The sequence below is a fragment of the Drosophila willistoni genome (genome assembly GCF_018902025.1).
Source record: "Drosophila willistoni isolate 14030-0811.24 chromosome XL unlocalized genomic scaffold, UCI_dwil_1.1 Seg141, whole genome shotgun sequence".
Taxonomy (NCBI): domain Eukaryota; kingdom Metazoa; phylum Arthropoda; class Insecta; order Diptera; family Drosophilidae; genus Drosophila; species Drosophila willistoni.
In genome coordinates, this window is record NW_025814052.1 from 2,327,993 (window position 1) to 2,343,881 (window position 15,889).

The 15,889-nt window shown below is 37.3% G+C and overlaps 2 protein-coding genes across 2 annotated transcripts in view; both read left to right on the top strand.

Moving 5' to 3' along the window:
- Window positions 1-6,477, top strand: part of LOC6648336 — a 50,005-nt gene extending 43,528 nt beyond the window's left edge. The window contains exons 2-6 of the mRNA XM_002071114.4: window positions 1,907-1,963; window positions 2,030-2,281; window positions 2,742-2,935; window positions 3,110-3,206; window positions 5,117-6,477. Coding sequence (XP_002071150.2) covers window positions 1,907-1,963; window positions 2,030-2,281; window positions 2,742-2,935; window positions 3,110-3,206; window positions 5,117-5,277 — 761 coding nt within the window. The 3' untranslated portion in view covers window positions 5,278-6,477. The remainder of the gene's footprint in view (window positions 1-1,906; window positions 1,964-2,029; window positions 2,282-2,741; window positions 2,936-3,109; window positions 3,207-5,116) is intronic.
- A 7,278-nt stretch (window positions 6,478-13,755) lies between these two features.
- LOC6648337 (nudC domain-containing protein 1) lies at window positions 13,756-15,696 on the top strand. Its single transcript, XM_002071115.4, has 2 exons — window positions 13,756-15,109; window positions 15,173-15,696. The coding sequence occupies exons 1-2, from the start codon at window positions 13,843-13,845 to the stop codon at window positions 15,655-15,657; spliced, it is 1,752 nt and encodes a 583-aa protein (XP_002071151.1). The 5' UTR covers window positions 13,756-13,842; the 3' UTR covers window positions 15,658-15,696.
- Window positions 15,697-15,889: the final 193 nt, after the last annotated feature.

The window sequence follows — 15,889 nt, forward strand, 5'->3', positions numbered from 1 at the left end:
ATATATGGCGATTAGTTACCTGCATTTCCTTTCCGGTTTTTATCACCCTTTGCCCATATTTCGGGCCCCTCATGGCTAATTTCAATTTTATTACACTTTCCTGTCTCAATGTGTCTCTCTCTTTCTCTCTCTTGCATATTTTTACTTGTTTTTCTTTTTTTGGTTTCTAGCATTTTCCGTTCATTCATAAATTAGGGGAAATTTTGTCTTTTTCCTACTCGTCTTGTCGTTTCCAGGAAGTTATGTTGCTCTCTTCCTTTCTGGTTGTCTCTGTGTGTTCCTGTGTGTGCCATTGGTCCTTTATTTGTTATTTGGTATGGGAATCGGGCCACAATTTGTTTATGTTAATTAGTTCACTTTGGCATAGATTAGCATAGGAGAAAGCGTGTCGAACATGTGTAATTAACCAAATTAAGCGAAATTAAGCAAGCAACTAAACGAGTAAATTAGTAAATAGTTTCATTGAAGCCAAGGAGGGGTTGGTGAGAAGGAGTAAATGAAATGAAATGAAGGCATCTCCCCACCACCACCCCCTCTCCAAAAAAAAACACCACATAATGTTAATGGTTTCATTTGGTGTCGTCGTTTTCAAGGTCCTTTTAATGCTCACAGTTGAAGACCGGAGTAGATGATACTTATAAATGATGAAGGCTATTTCTGTGGCAATAAATCAGCCGTCTCCATTCTTTTTTGTTTTCTCTTACTTTCTTTTTTTTTTTTTTTGTTTCATCCAATTTCATTTTCATCATCGAAAGAGGGAAAACTTTTAATGCACTCGACAACCTTTAGTCTGAATGCTCTTGTATATATAGAAGTGCGAAAAGTGCCGCATTAAGTTTTAACTTGCATACGAGTATGAGTTTATTACACACACTCCCACACACACACACACACACGCTCACACCCACACTCATCTCAAGGGTGTGTGGTATATGCATTTGAAGCACTTTAGTTGGAAGTTTTTGCAAACGTCTGCAAAATTTCTCACCCATGGCAAGGCACATCAACATCCTGTCCGTCCGTCCTTTCTTGCTTCCCTCTTAACTCTTCTGCATTCTAGTATGTCCTTTTCTGCAATTTTCTTTTTGCCACTTTTACAAACAAACACGCACAAAAGAAAAACTAAGACATATTAAATAACTTAAAGACCCAATGCAGAATATTAAACACGAGCTCAACTCAAGTCTCAGACGAGGGCTGTTCATTTAGTTTGCTAATTTTAAAGGTTTTATTCCTACTGGTTATGGAGTTTATTGATATTTATTTTAAAGCCTTCTCCGGGGGAGTCCTTGTGAAGTGTTTCCAATTGCTAGACTCTCAGGACTATCTGAGCCATTTTCAGGATTTCCGTCTCCATGCAGTTCCTGCAAGTGGTACAATCCACTGCTCTGAGCTTGAGTGTCCGGTGAAAATGGCTGACAGCATCCTGTTAGCATCCTGCAATTCGGCGCTGTCAATTTCGCTGCTTCGACAGTTGCAATGACTTGAGCAGAGCATTCGAATTATTCGGATAATGTTTTCAGAGCTTTCTTCATTCTTTATGCCCTCTGTAAAGTATTCAATTTTTCATATCGATTAAGTATTAATATTTTAAATATATTATTCAGATTTTCATTGTTTATTCAACACATTTAAAAAGTGTGATTTGCATATTATTCTATTCAACTGGACTATCACAAAAGTGAAGAGCTTTAAACATTTGACACAAACACATTCAACCACCCAACCCACAAACCCACACACACACACACACATTTATATATATATATATAAAATCCTTGCCACATGCCACACAATTTGACTGAAAAGTTGTCGTTGTATGCTTTTTGCAAAAACTTGTGTCCTCTGGCCAAAGTCAATCGTTTTCTTTTTTTCAACTTGCATTTCTTTGCCATTTTCTTTGCAGTTGTCAAATTGGCTGCATTTGCTGAGGAGGTCAGCACTTCAACAGGCATTTCAGAAGGTAAATACATTTCAAGAGTATTCAAAAGAAATAAGAAAAACTTTTCATAATTTGATATTTATGCAGAATGGGGCTCCGGATGGAAGGGTACAAACTTTCTGGTTGAAGTTGAGGAAACGGCTGCAATGTCCCCGGCATCGTCGTCATCTGGCTCAGTATCTGGATCATTAGCGCCAGGCACGAGTTCAAGTACATCGGAGGATTATATTGGGAGCCAAGAGTTGGAGCCCGGAGATGATAGCACTGGAGCAGTGGACACCGATGCGGGACTGGCCACGGGCATTGCCATGTCCACAAATAGCACAAATGTGGAGACGGGTGAGTTGAATTCTTATCAAGATTTTATTCAATCGCATACTTAATCCGAGATGTACACATAAATGTTATAGGGTTTCGGAATGAGCTTGAATCCTTTATGAATCCTGGCCACATCTGTTTGAAAAAGCATAAATAAAACGGACTTATCGTTTCGGGTTTTCTGTGGATATTCTGTAATATCCGTGGCATCAGGCAGTTACGTTTGCCATTTCGTTTATTTATGTTTACTTCGTTTGTGTCTGCGTCTCTGATAATTGAATTCGAATCTGACTCTTAAGCTGTTGATTTATGTGTGTGTGTGTCCGTGTGTCAGTGTGTGTGCTGGTTGCGTGTGTTTCAGAACGTGCTGTCAATTTTTAAAAACCCAAATTGGATTTAGAGTGACTTTAAATAATATAAGCACACTCAACACTCAAATCCTTTACTGAAGATAAATAAAATTTTTATTTTGTTGTCCCAGGTCCCAAGATTATTGTACGCACCGAAGAGGTGTTAATTGTTGGCCTCGTTCTCGTCCTTTGGGTGGGGGCCATAATGCTATTTTTCAATCGTTGGGGCAAAATTCGTATGCTGGAACCCTATCAGCCCAAATTTCAGCAACAACATCGCAGCTCCTGTCCTCTGGTCGATTTGGAGGCTGTTCAAACGCATCAGGTAAGTTATACAAATCACAAATTTTAAGCTTTAACTGAAAGCCGAAAACTCTGTATGGTTCTATGGTCAAAGTTTTAACTTCTCAGCAAAAAACGTACCTTCTGAATCGTTATCAATTGATTGTTAGTAATCTTTGTCTTCTTCTCTCCCACTCTCTCTCTCTCTCTTTTGCAGCGCTCCTCCGTATCGCGTATGTCGATGGGCATGGTGCACAATCTGAATATGCCAACGTGTCAATTTACAGCCTATAATCCCAGTATCTATGCGAAGGGTATGTTGTCTCATTTTTTCATTTGTTTTCCATTCATTTACTTTCTGCATTGCCTATGCCACCCATTTTGGGTGCATATCATTCAGTCTCTCTCTCTCTCTCTCTCTCGTACTCTGTCACTCTTTTCCTTTGCCATGTAAATGCAATTAAAATCGAACAAACGTGCCATTCGGCTTGTAGAATACATGTTCTGCGTTCGAAATAAATTATTGCATACTTTTCTGCATGTGCACTGTGGCCAATGACAAGTGTTGAAAAGTGGCAATTGAATTGTGTTTTACAATTCAGTAACGACATATTACAGTATCTTTCGACTGGTCGATATTTAATTTCGATTTATTATTCCTGCTTAAATGCTTTAGGAATTATGATGTTTCAGACCATCTTAGAGATATTGCCCACTGTTGGTGGTCTTCAGGGAGTTAAAAGCCGCTTACGAAAAGAGGCTATAAATAAAAATAAAAGAAAAACATTATAAATACTGTATACTGGATGAGATAGTTGGGGAATAATGCCAATGCCTGGCTCATTGTCACGCCCACCGTTTTGTAAATACAGCATTTAGTTTAGCTGAAGCTGCTCTCTCATTTAGCTGTCTTTCTTCTTGTTTTTTTTTTTAATGAGTTGCCAGACAATTAAGTCGGTTGTCGGGCAAAGGCAGCGGAGCGCAAGTGAAATACAAATAACAATACAATTTTAATGCCATTCCCTGGGATGATGCTCCATGCTTTGCCTTCCATCTGCCAAGCTTCTTGGGGGCATCTACTTTTTCACTGTCTCTTTGAGCGAGGCATCACGTTGACTGCTGTGCAATTAAATCTTGCGGAAACACACACACACACACACACACACACACACTGATAGGCACCGACGGAAGGACGAAACGTGAAGTAGATATAAAACATACGCACATAAAACATACAGAGTGTAAAAAAAAGGAAAGAGGGGCAGAAAGTGGCCAAAGAGAAGAATAATGCCGCTTTCAATGCTAAAAGTTCTATTAAGTCTTCCTTGACATGACCTAGAACTTGAAAGGCGTTCCATGCCATAAACATTTACTTAGAGATGGCCAAGAAATGCAACTACTTTGTATAATTCAATAATAAACTATCGCTTCCTTCTCAACACTATTTTCGGAAAATGAACAAATCATTAGTTTTTCTAGAATTTAATGCAAATTAAAAAACCACTTTTGACTAGGAAAGAACATAAATATTCAAAACTGATTATTGATTTGAAAAGTTGAAGTTGTTGTTCAACTTCTCTAATTTCGCTTACACTGCATTTTGTTTAAGTTTAAACCAATTTCAAAAACTCTTATAATTTATAGAGTTAGGTTTTATCAAACTTCAGCATAAGAGAATTTTAAAATGGTAATAAACACTTGAAAATTTAAAAATAAATATGTATTTCAATACGTCAGTAAGATTGTATAACAAAAGACCAAGTAAGTTAAGTGATTCGTCTATTCAAATTACTGTCTATAGGACAATCAAAACCCTAATATTGCATATTTTAGGGGGCCAAACATATACCTCTAATCAAAAGACTAGATCTCCTGCAAAGGAAAACTAAAGAAAAACTGTTTTGTGTCAAGTGAAATTGCTTCTATTTTTTTCTTTGGGGCACATCTCTGGCCAACGATATGTGAAACAATGGAAAGCTTTCTCTTCTCTCAACCTCCCGCCCCCCATTGACTCGATATTTAGAGTTGATTTCTGTTCTCACGACTCTTGAATGTGTTGACATTTACGCACACTTGATTATAATGGTCTAGAAACGTTTTAATGAGTGCGCTTCCCGAACCCCCTCACACCCAAAAAAAAAACCCCACTGAAATACTATGAGCAAGCATTAACTAATGATGATGTGTTCCATTTCTTCTTCTTCTTCTTCTTTGTACTTTACAGGTTACGCCTCGCATGTATCACACGTGTCCCGGCCCCGACAGAATTCCGTATTCGTTGGGGCAAGTACCAGTCATTGTTTGATGCCAAAGCCGCCGCGTAAGACACGCTCAGCCATGGATTTGCATTCAATGGTATTGGATGAGTCGGCCGAACAAGTATAGAGAAGCTCGTCCAGGGATCTGTCTACCTATACACACACACACACACACACACACACACACACATACATATAAACAATATGGCTTTTGTTTTTCTTTTTATTCTGTTAATGTGTGTTAGTCAGTCACTCAGTCAGTCAGTAAGTAAGTACATAAGTAAGAGAGTTTATTCTTTTGTACCAGAAGTGGTTGGCACATTTATATAAGAATATATGTATGTGTACATCTAGATATATATGTATTTATGTATGTATGTACATTGTACAATGTTGTATGTACGTTGTAAAAGAGAAACCAAACTAATACTGTCCAATTTATACTCGTATATGCAACTATTTACATATGTCATCTATCTTCTATTCTCACTCTCTTCACTCTTCACTCTTCACTCTTTGCTCTTCGCTTGCCGCTATCTAAAATGTGTCTAACCGATGGATAAATGGCTTAATTAGTTTGCTTGATTGTGGGGACTCATCAACTGTTTTGGTCTCTGTCTGTCTGACCAGCTAGCTGTCTTTCAGTCAGTTAATCTATTTATCTTCACCAGCAAGTCAATTTGTTCGAGTCCCAAATTAATCTCATTGCACACACACACACCAAATTTCAGCAATATTATCAAAGTGACATATAAATTTGGATTACACACACAAAACAGCTACAAATCGGGTCATATTTATAAGTCATATTGGTCTGTGTTCATCCTATTGAACACATTTCTCTCTATATATGAGATATTAAAACTCCAATCAATGATTAATAAATTTCAAAAATAAATATAGTATATTCAAAAATCACAGTTTTTATCTCTCTGTTGATAGAATTTTAAGGCTTCTATTGGAATTTCCAAGTCCTAATAGCTTAAAAAAATAATTTTCCAAGTTCTATTTTCAAATTTTCTATGGAAACTTTGTATCTCTTGTTTGCCAAAAGAACTGAAGCCCATTAGTCAAGTGACATATAAATGTGACCAGCAGTGTACTGTACTCACTTACTCACACAAACACATGCCAATCCTCCCTTTACTCTGAATATTACCAAATACCAATACTACTATATCATATACCTACACAAAGTATTATAAATTCTAGTAATGTTATGAAAACAATTTCAAAACTATAAAACGAAAGCACTTTCACAATACTTAACTAATTAGCTTTAAATGAAATGAATGAATTATTTTCAAATGACTATGCCAAAGTATAAACAAACATTTAATAATACAAAAAAAAATATAAAGTTTTAATATTTATACATATATCCTACATATACGAGTATATCGATCTATCTATCTATCTATCTATTAATCTATCAATCTATTTGTCTATCTAACTAGATTTTAGAATGTTAAAGACCAAACAAATCTGAACAGTAACTTTAATGTAATTACAAGTATTGTTCACAAATTTTGTTAAGTAATTAAAACAAAATTTCTTTTTATTGGGTTAATTTAACTGAAGAAAACAAACTAATCGAAAGCTTTAAATGAATTCCTTGAATATATATATGTACACTCAGATGTTATTAGGAGAGGAATATTAATATTTAATGTAACTAAAAACAAAAACAAAAACAAAAACCATAAAAACCAAAACCCATCCAACTAAGTAAACTTAATGTATTTTAAGAAGAATTTATTACAGCAACAACAGCAACAACAACAACAACTACAACTACTAAAGTCTAGTGCAAAAATCTGTGGAACAATGTTAACTTTAATAACAATATGAAATTAACAAAAAACGAAAAAAAAAACAAACATAATTCTAACTTTTCTTTCGTAACTAATGTTGAGCTATATATACGATATAACTGTCTATAAGTCGTATACTTGATATATATATATATAGAGTGTACTTGAAATATATTCATTTTAGATGTGTTCCAACAAGAAAACAGAAAACCCAAAAACGTTGAACAAAAATTAAATTATTATAAATTCAATTCAATTATTGTACTTTGTACACAAAATGAACAACAAAATAAAGTTGAGTAAAAATTTTAAATTTGCCTACCTACACACACACACACACACACACGCCTAGCGATAAGCAAACGAAACAAATTATATAAATATACAATAAATAAAACAAACAATATATTTATATATATATAAATATATATGTATATACTATATCAAAATGGTAAAATTATGAAACAATTATATATATATACATTTCAATTTTGATCATTTAAATGAAAAGAAATGTTGTTTTTTTTCTACTGTTTTGGACTTTTGGGTAATTCTTGTCTCTCAACAGAAACTAACTAACCAATATGGTTTATCAATTTTAAAGGGTTTATTTCCAAGTGAACAAGCAGTAATTCAAGTCACTTTACAGACTCATAAATCTGTCAGAAGCAACTGGGAGGAAAAAAAGGTTATGACATTTATGCTTTAACGTCAGAAGATCCCCACTTAAAAACTTGAAACGAGAAACGGCGTCTAGCTAGATATTTGTCTACTACATTTCCACGCACAGCAAAATATTTTATTAATGCTAATTAGTGCACATAAGGGTTAAAAATGAAAGAAATTTGATCATATAAAGAAGTTATGAATAAAAACAAAAACCCTTTGGGCAAAGATAGCTTGTAGACTAATTTTAAGTTACAATAACTAGATCCACCTATGAATTTAGCATATTTGAAAACGTCATCTAAGAGTTGGAAATGTAAATCCAAGTTACTTTTGACTTGATCCTTAAAAAGCAATGAAGTTTTTCATTACTTTGACGAAAAATTTTCACCAAAATGGTCGAAAATTTCACCTGTTTTTTTCCGACTGGATTATAGCCATTTCCTAAACGATTTCAAAAAGTAATTTATCAAATTAGATGCAATTTAGCATCATTCTACATTCCATTCCTAAAGGCAGTAAATAAAATTTGTCAAACAGACGACTAATTTAAACGTGATAAAACTAATTAAAAAACAATTTTATTTAGGAATTTTTCATACAGTTTAGTTGGCCAAAACTTTTTGCAGATGATCATAAAGGTTTGCTACAAATATATAAGTTTAAAGCAACTAAGGCAAGTGGTTTGACTTCTACTTAGGTCAATTGTAACGCCTGCAAGATAATTACGAATGCATAAAGCTCAACTTAAAGATGAAATGTTACAATATCCAAAAAACGTAAGTGTCATAGCTGAATCCCTCGGCCACACACACTAAAAAAAAGAAATTCCCATCTCGCTGAATGCGCGGATCATAAACCATTTTGACAAAATAGCCAAAATGCCGCCGCGTGAATTGCTCACAGCAGACTCCAACAAGGCGAGAGAGAGAGAGAGAGAAAGGGAGAGAGGCGAGAAGGACAATGGGGAAATGTGGCGAACCAAGAAACCAAGAAACTGAGAAAACCAGAAAAACCAACAAAAGCTAACGAATCGCTCTCAATTGAGAGGCAAACCATAAAATTCGTCATTCCGTTTCGCTGATGGCATCTTAACGATTTCAAGTGCATGAGGGATTTATGTGGCAAGTGCTGCACTTGCCGGGCAGTCGACAGGCATTCAAGTTGCATGCCACCGAGGTGGCATGACCTTCAGACGACTTGACTTCCGACACCTTCCAAACCTCCCACTACCACCCACTTACTCCCTGGTCACAAATCAAGCATGAACTTTGTGCTGGCAATTGAATTTCTAACTGCTCGTAAATTTTCGCTAAAATTTCACCCAAATAAGTATGCTATGAAAACGAAGCTACAACCATTCCGCATATATTGCCTACTTTTTGGGGCATGCAAAATAAATTGTTGCTTAAATTAACCACAACAATGGAACAAAGCAGCAGAAAAAAAAAACCGTCTACACCATAAAATTTGCCAGCATTTTATCATTACAAGTCGCATGACCCAGAGGCAATCTGCATAACTATGCAAAAATTAATTTATTCACAAGGATAACGCATGGATAATGCTTCTACAACACTTGCATGCATGGATATACGAGAATATGTAAATCTCTGGACATTGTCACAGCCTCGTCTAAAAACAAAATGACAAGGGGGTCACCATACTTACTCTTAATTTGGGGGATGTATAGGGGCAGGGTGAGGTGAGGATGAGGCCAAGTGGAGCCGGGTTACTTCTGATTGATTGACATGCCAGCTGAGCTGACTGTACATAGAATTTGCATAAAAATGCAGGAACCACATCTGTCCCGGAAAATTGCCTAGCTTTTAAGCATCACAAAGAAAATGCCTACATTTGTGTGTGTGTGAGGGGTGGGAGGGATGGAAAACGCCACGCAGTGGATTTACCGAAAAATTTATGTCCGACAGTTAAGCAAAAGTTAATTGCCTTTTTTGGCCTTCCTCCCATTCTAAAACTTTTCATTTTCATGCCAAGTAAGCTAAAATAGTTTGATGTTCAAAATATGCTTCATTCTCATTTGTCGTACATTTTTCAAGAGACATTAAAGAAGAGTATTAAATCAAAATGACATTAGAAAACAATCTTCAATGGTTGTTTGAGCGACAAAATCTACAAAGACCTTAGATTTGAATTCACTTATGCACTTCAACTTGATATCTTGAGCTATAACTGACAATTGTCGTTTCATTTATTTCAACTTGAAATATGGGAAAGAGAAAAGTCAAAAAAAAAAAAAAACTAAGGCTTAAGTTTGTAGTAACTCATTCATGCTTAAACAAGGACTCAGCTTTTGAGTAATTCAACTGCTTAGACAAGATTTAAAGTACATGACTTTTATTTGAAACGTTTACTCAAAGAGTTAAGCAAATTTGTCGAGTTCAAATATCAAAAATTTATTCGTTAATTCACAATCCCCAAAGGAACTACCTTTCAGCATTCCTACGAATAAGAATATAGACTCAGACTCCCTAATATTCGAAGTAATCAAAGTTTTGAATTCCTTCTTGAAATTTATCAAATTTATAAATAGAAAATAACTAACAATAAGACTCGTAACTTCATAAACTTGTTTTAATTTCCTAACTAAACTTGTTTATTGTTAATTGTTGCAGGGTATTAAGCCAAGTCGGCATTAGGTTATTTGTTTATGGTGTGTTTTTTCAACTTAAGTTTAATTCAATAAACAATTGTAGAGATAAATCCATTTTTACTTTTTTCAATTTTATTTTCCAAGGTGGATACGGTCTATTTCATTTTGGCTAATGTTTTTTTTTTTACGTTTTCTTTATTTTTTGTTGCTTTCTTTTCGTTATCTTTGATTTGTCCACTGAGAGACATTCAAATGAAATTTTTTTAGCTTTCTGGCAAACACACACAGAGACACACATTGATGTCGTTGTTGTTGTTGTTGTTCCGCTTTGGGCAATCGCCGGAAGCCTTCTGGTTCGGGTCCCACGTACAAGGACACACATATAGCAACTGCTTCCAACCCATCGCTCTCTCTCTCTGCTTCTCTCTCCTTTCTCGCCTCCCCCCATCATTGTCAAGTTGACTGGCATATAAAATTTTCAATGCACCAAACATTTCGCCTTCATCCTAAAAATTCCAGCATCAGCTCTCAGTTCCCACATGAGCGATCAATTTAATTGCTGCATTTCGTTTGTTTTGCTTTTTCCTCTTTATTTTTGGCTCGGTTTTCTTTCTCACTTCTCGTTTAAACATAAACGTAAATCAGAATTTTAGATGGCCAAATAATTTCAGTATACTTCTTCTTTTTATGACCACTTAATATTTGCCCAGTAAGGCAATAATCAAGTGGAGCAAGAATTCTTAAGCTTATTATATGATGAAACACAATTTTCCGTGTTTTCAAATGCAAAACTTGATTTGATTGGAAATGTACAAGGAAGACGCTCAAATACCCTAACCTTTGTAATCCTTTTTATGATATATTTCTTCATTCCAAAAAAGGATTTATATGAACTTGGCTAACTATAAATTTTTGGGGGGCGGGTTGAAGGAGTTTGTTCATTTCGGAAGAGGAACTCCATTTAGAATAATGAAGTGAACTCGTTTTGAGGGTAGTTTGTTTTGAAAACTTGGAAATATAAAAAACTTTGCATTGAAGTCTGCCAAAAATGTTTCATGCAAATTTATTCCAACCATGCAAATCGACTGCAATATCTCAGAATCTCTAGAGTTTCTCCATTTCTCTGATTCTCTCTGTTTCTAATAGTAGTTTGCTCAGCTGATTGATGGCCTCTACTTGCGGACACTGGCGTTGGTCTGCTTCCTGGGTGAATGATGACCAAATGTGGTGTAGGAGGAAGCGGAGGAGGAGGAGGAGGATGATGATGATGCCAGGATGCTTTTGGGGGCGCCAAGCGGAAAGCGTTAGGTTGCTTTAGGTAACTTTACTATGAACTTTAGAGGCAAACAACGCATGTTGTTTCAAGTGCAAACAAACAAACAAAACGTGAGATAAAACAAAACAAAAAAAGGAATAATAAACGAAATAAAAACGTGGAAGGTCACTCCATGCCATCCCCTCCCTCTCTCCCACGCCCTCCCATTTGCTTGTTGTTTTTGCCAATGCAAGCAAATTAAATTGCAATATTTTTGAAGCCAAATGCAGTAAATCAGTTAACCACTAACAAATGGACATGTTCACATTCAGGCACCATCAATCTTAGGAGCAGAAGATGGAGTAGAATGTATGTTGGCTTACTAATCGAATGCGGGGGTAATTGATATATGTAGTGGAAACTTTAGTGCAACCAAAATGGATGAGCTATGGGACTAGTAAGTACACTCCTTCTTCACTCCTCTTTACACATGAGATAAAACGAAATTTTGAATACATTTTTTTAAACAACAAACTTGGACGGAAATGTAATTTTTGTTGCAATCCAATATAAACTTTTCTTTCAAAAGCTTTGAGACCAAAAAAGTATAAAGTTTTCAACTTATGCTAATCAGATTGAAAATTTTCTAAATATATATTCAAAGATGAATTTAAAAATTGTTTGAAATGAAATTTGTTTTAACTTAGACATAAATTTATGCCATGTACGTCGAAAAATCATAAAGTGTCAAGTCGTTTTTGATTTTTCCTATTGATTCATACAAATTTAGGAAATTTGAAGCCAATTTTTTTTTAGATTGAAAGTATATCTAGTATGTGTATCTATATAAGTATGAAGTTAATTTGTTCACAGCCAAGATTGAGACCTTGCCCTTAGTCCCCTTTGTCAGTGCCCTTGCTCTTGCTTGTCACCCTCTATCTGAGGCAATGTGTTTCCTTTCTCACACCCCTCCCTTTCAAATGTCTACTTCCCCACTCCGCATCACAACACAAACACCCACCCACCGAAAAAAAAGAAAGAAATTCCTAACTCCATGGCCAAATTGAGGGTGACAAATGCAATAAAAACGCAAAAGCGACGCCACCATTTATACCCATTGTTGTGGGCCCTGTCGGATGGTTTGGTATGAGCAGAGGATTGGGATATGGATGTGAATTTGATTAATGATAACCATTGCCGGTCGCTTGAGTGATGAGCTGGGCTTTTGACAGTGACCCGACGAGCCACTTTCATGGTCATGGGATGTCACTTTATTATAGTTTCTTCGCCTTCAGCTCAACGAGGGAGAGACAGAGAAGCCATTTTAAACATAATCTCCTGCTCCAACACCCGAAAAAAAAAGAAAATAAACAGAAACCGAAACAGAAACCAGAATCAATCAATGGTCTTGGCCCCAAAGGGAGGCGTGGCAATTGCAGCAGCCGCTCAACTGTCATCAATGTTTACGAGCTCTCATTATGACAACATGGCTGAGCCAGAATGGGAGGAGCTGGAAAGTGGCAGGAGGAGATTTCTATGGCATAATCAAAAGACATGCAGCCTCATCAAATTTTGCTCTAGCCTCCCACAAACAATAGCCGTCGAGAATTGGGTTGGGGATGGGGATTTTGGAACAATGCGTATAAAATAAAAAGAACGATAATGAGTGGTGTGCGTGGTGATGCTGAAGCTGACCCAGCAGAGGGAGGCCAACAACAAAACGAATATAATGGAAATTGTGCAGAAGCAAACTGAAAAAGGCAACAAGCCGTTGGCAGCCATAAAACGGCCACTGGCCAGAAATGAACCCAAAAATAACAACAACAGCTACGGCAAACAAATTTCAAATGTCAAAGACAGCAGCCGCCTACAAAATACGCCTCCCCAAGAAGCGAAAGAAAAAGGAGCATAAAGAGCAATAATATAAAAGATGTCAAAATTGCAACATCATACACAAACAATAAAATAAAAACAAAAAAAAAAACAGTTTAAGCAATGAGCTCATCTTAAGCGTAACCCATTTGGTTTTAGTCATGAGTTAAGACACATTTTAGCTTTTAATTGAAAAGTTCTGATTTATGAACTGATAAGAATTTGAAAGAAAATTTCAATTTGGCGGTTATTAAAATGGCGCCAACAAAAATTTAAATCGATAAGTTTACTCTTTAAAGTCGATAAGTAATCGATAATGACTCAAATTGTGCGATAGGTAAATCGATTGTCAATGTTACATTTCAGCTGCAGTGTTGCCGTATCAGCTATTTTCGTGAGTACAACTCGAACCCGGTTGTATATCAGCTGGCCAAAATTCGCAAAACAACGCGCCAAGGAACACACACTGACATGCCTGTTGTGGATTTGACTGTAGATCGGAATCTGCTCTGTCCTAGCTTCGATGGCTACAAGCTGTCCTTTGATGCAGTGCCTGTGTTGCGCCAGGATTGTAGTCGCCACCCGCTGAAGCTGGAACCGCACCATAACCAGTACTCGTTGCTCCACGTCGAAGTGTTTGCCAAGCACAATGGCCTCCATGCTGATCCCTGGCTGCGAACCAATTGCTACTATGTAAATGTCGGCCGAGAGATAGTTATGGGCTCCTATGATACACAATCGGGGAGACCACGTGAACAGCGCGTCGTATACACATTGGACGCGGGGGCTCAAGAGGTTGGTGACTACAACTACAGTTTACATTTCATATCGGAGAAATATTGCATACTCTGCGATGGCATGAACACATTCCATCTACTGGACACAGGAGATCGTTCACGGGCACCAACCTGGCAACTGATTGCCAAGACTTTGGTAAATCCATCGAATGATCAACGTGGCTATGTTCTATACGATGCTCGGTTGGACGTGGTGCAAGAACGTAAACGTATTTCCCTATTGGCTGGTCAAGTGGCACGTAGAGAGAGTCAGACCAGCAGAAATGATGGAAGCGTCAGCACTGTCTATTTCATGGATCTCACTTGGTCCCATTGGGAGCAGAGCACTACCGGCGAATGGATATACAAGGTTTGCGAGAAATTGGAGACCACTGGTTCCATATTTTATGCTGCTTTTGAACCAAAAGCCGAGTCCTTGATCATTTGCTCAAATCGTGAAATACAAACAAAAGCGCAGAGGGAAGCTGGAGGAAAGGAAGATGGTGGACAGGAGGACAGTGGGGATACACGCCCGCAGCTTCATAATGCAGAAACTGATGATAGTGCTACTGCAGCTCCATATACGTGGACCCAAACAGCTGAAGACATTCTTTTGCGATTTCCATTGCCCAGCAATGCCACAAGGAATGACTTTGATATACAGTCCAAAGCCGATCATATTGAAGTAAAGTGTCTCGACAAGCAAATGCTTCTGCAGGGTGAACTTTTTGCTCGTGTAGATCATGATTTGACCACATGGACAGTGGAACGAGATGAATTGCATTTAACTTTGGTCAAACAAAACGCTGAAAGTTGGACCCGCTTGCTGGCGCGCGAAGAGACTGAGGCGGAAGCGGATGTGGATGGATTACCTGAACGTCCCTTACCCATACCCAATCTAGAGGATCCAATTGAAGAATGTGATTTTCCCTTAGAGTCCACAAACGAGGACATTAAAATGGGTAAGTCATCTTTCAAAAGGTACCAACATTTTTTCCCAAACGTCCTCTCTATCGTTTGCTCAGTGCGTTTTAATCTTCCTACTGGTGGCATCACTCACACAATATTTCTGGGACCCACGCCACCATTATTTAGTACATCATTGCGTCCTGGATATCCAGCAGCATTTGCCACTCGCCAGGGTGTAGATGCCTCCATGTGGCTGCAAATGTATCAGCCATCTAAGCCGGATGAGTGGCGAGTTCGGCATGAGGGCAATCTTCATGCCTTTGCCTATGTCCAGGCCTCCAAGGAGCAACGAAAATTCATCGACTGTTGTCCAGATCTGGACTATGCGGTTATATGCGAAACGCATCGTCATGTCTTTGTCTACAAGTCTCGTTACGATTCCGCTGGCGGATTGCGCAAAAGGAATGGCCCTCAAGTGACCATTGGCAAACAAAGTCTCATAACACTCGATGACAATGCGGGCGAAGTCCTGGGAATGACCACGGCAACGAATGTGATCACAATACTAACCCAAAACGGTCTTATGTATCTTCAGGTCTAGAATAAACAAAAAAGCAAATAAAATTTCATATTCGACAAATTTGAAATCGAAATACTGGGCGGACTGCTGCTACCGTGATTTAACCAGTATGTGAGCAAGCTGCAAATAGTGGGGGAGCAATATCACTACCACCCACTATTTTACAACAGTATTTCACAGCTGTGTTTAAGCGGAATTTTTTTTTGTATTATTCTGTTGTTTTTTTGTTGTTGTTCGTCGCCGTTTTTTTTTA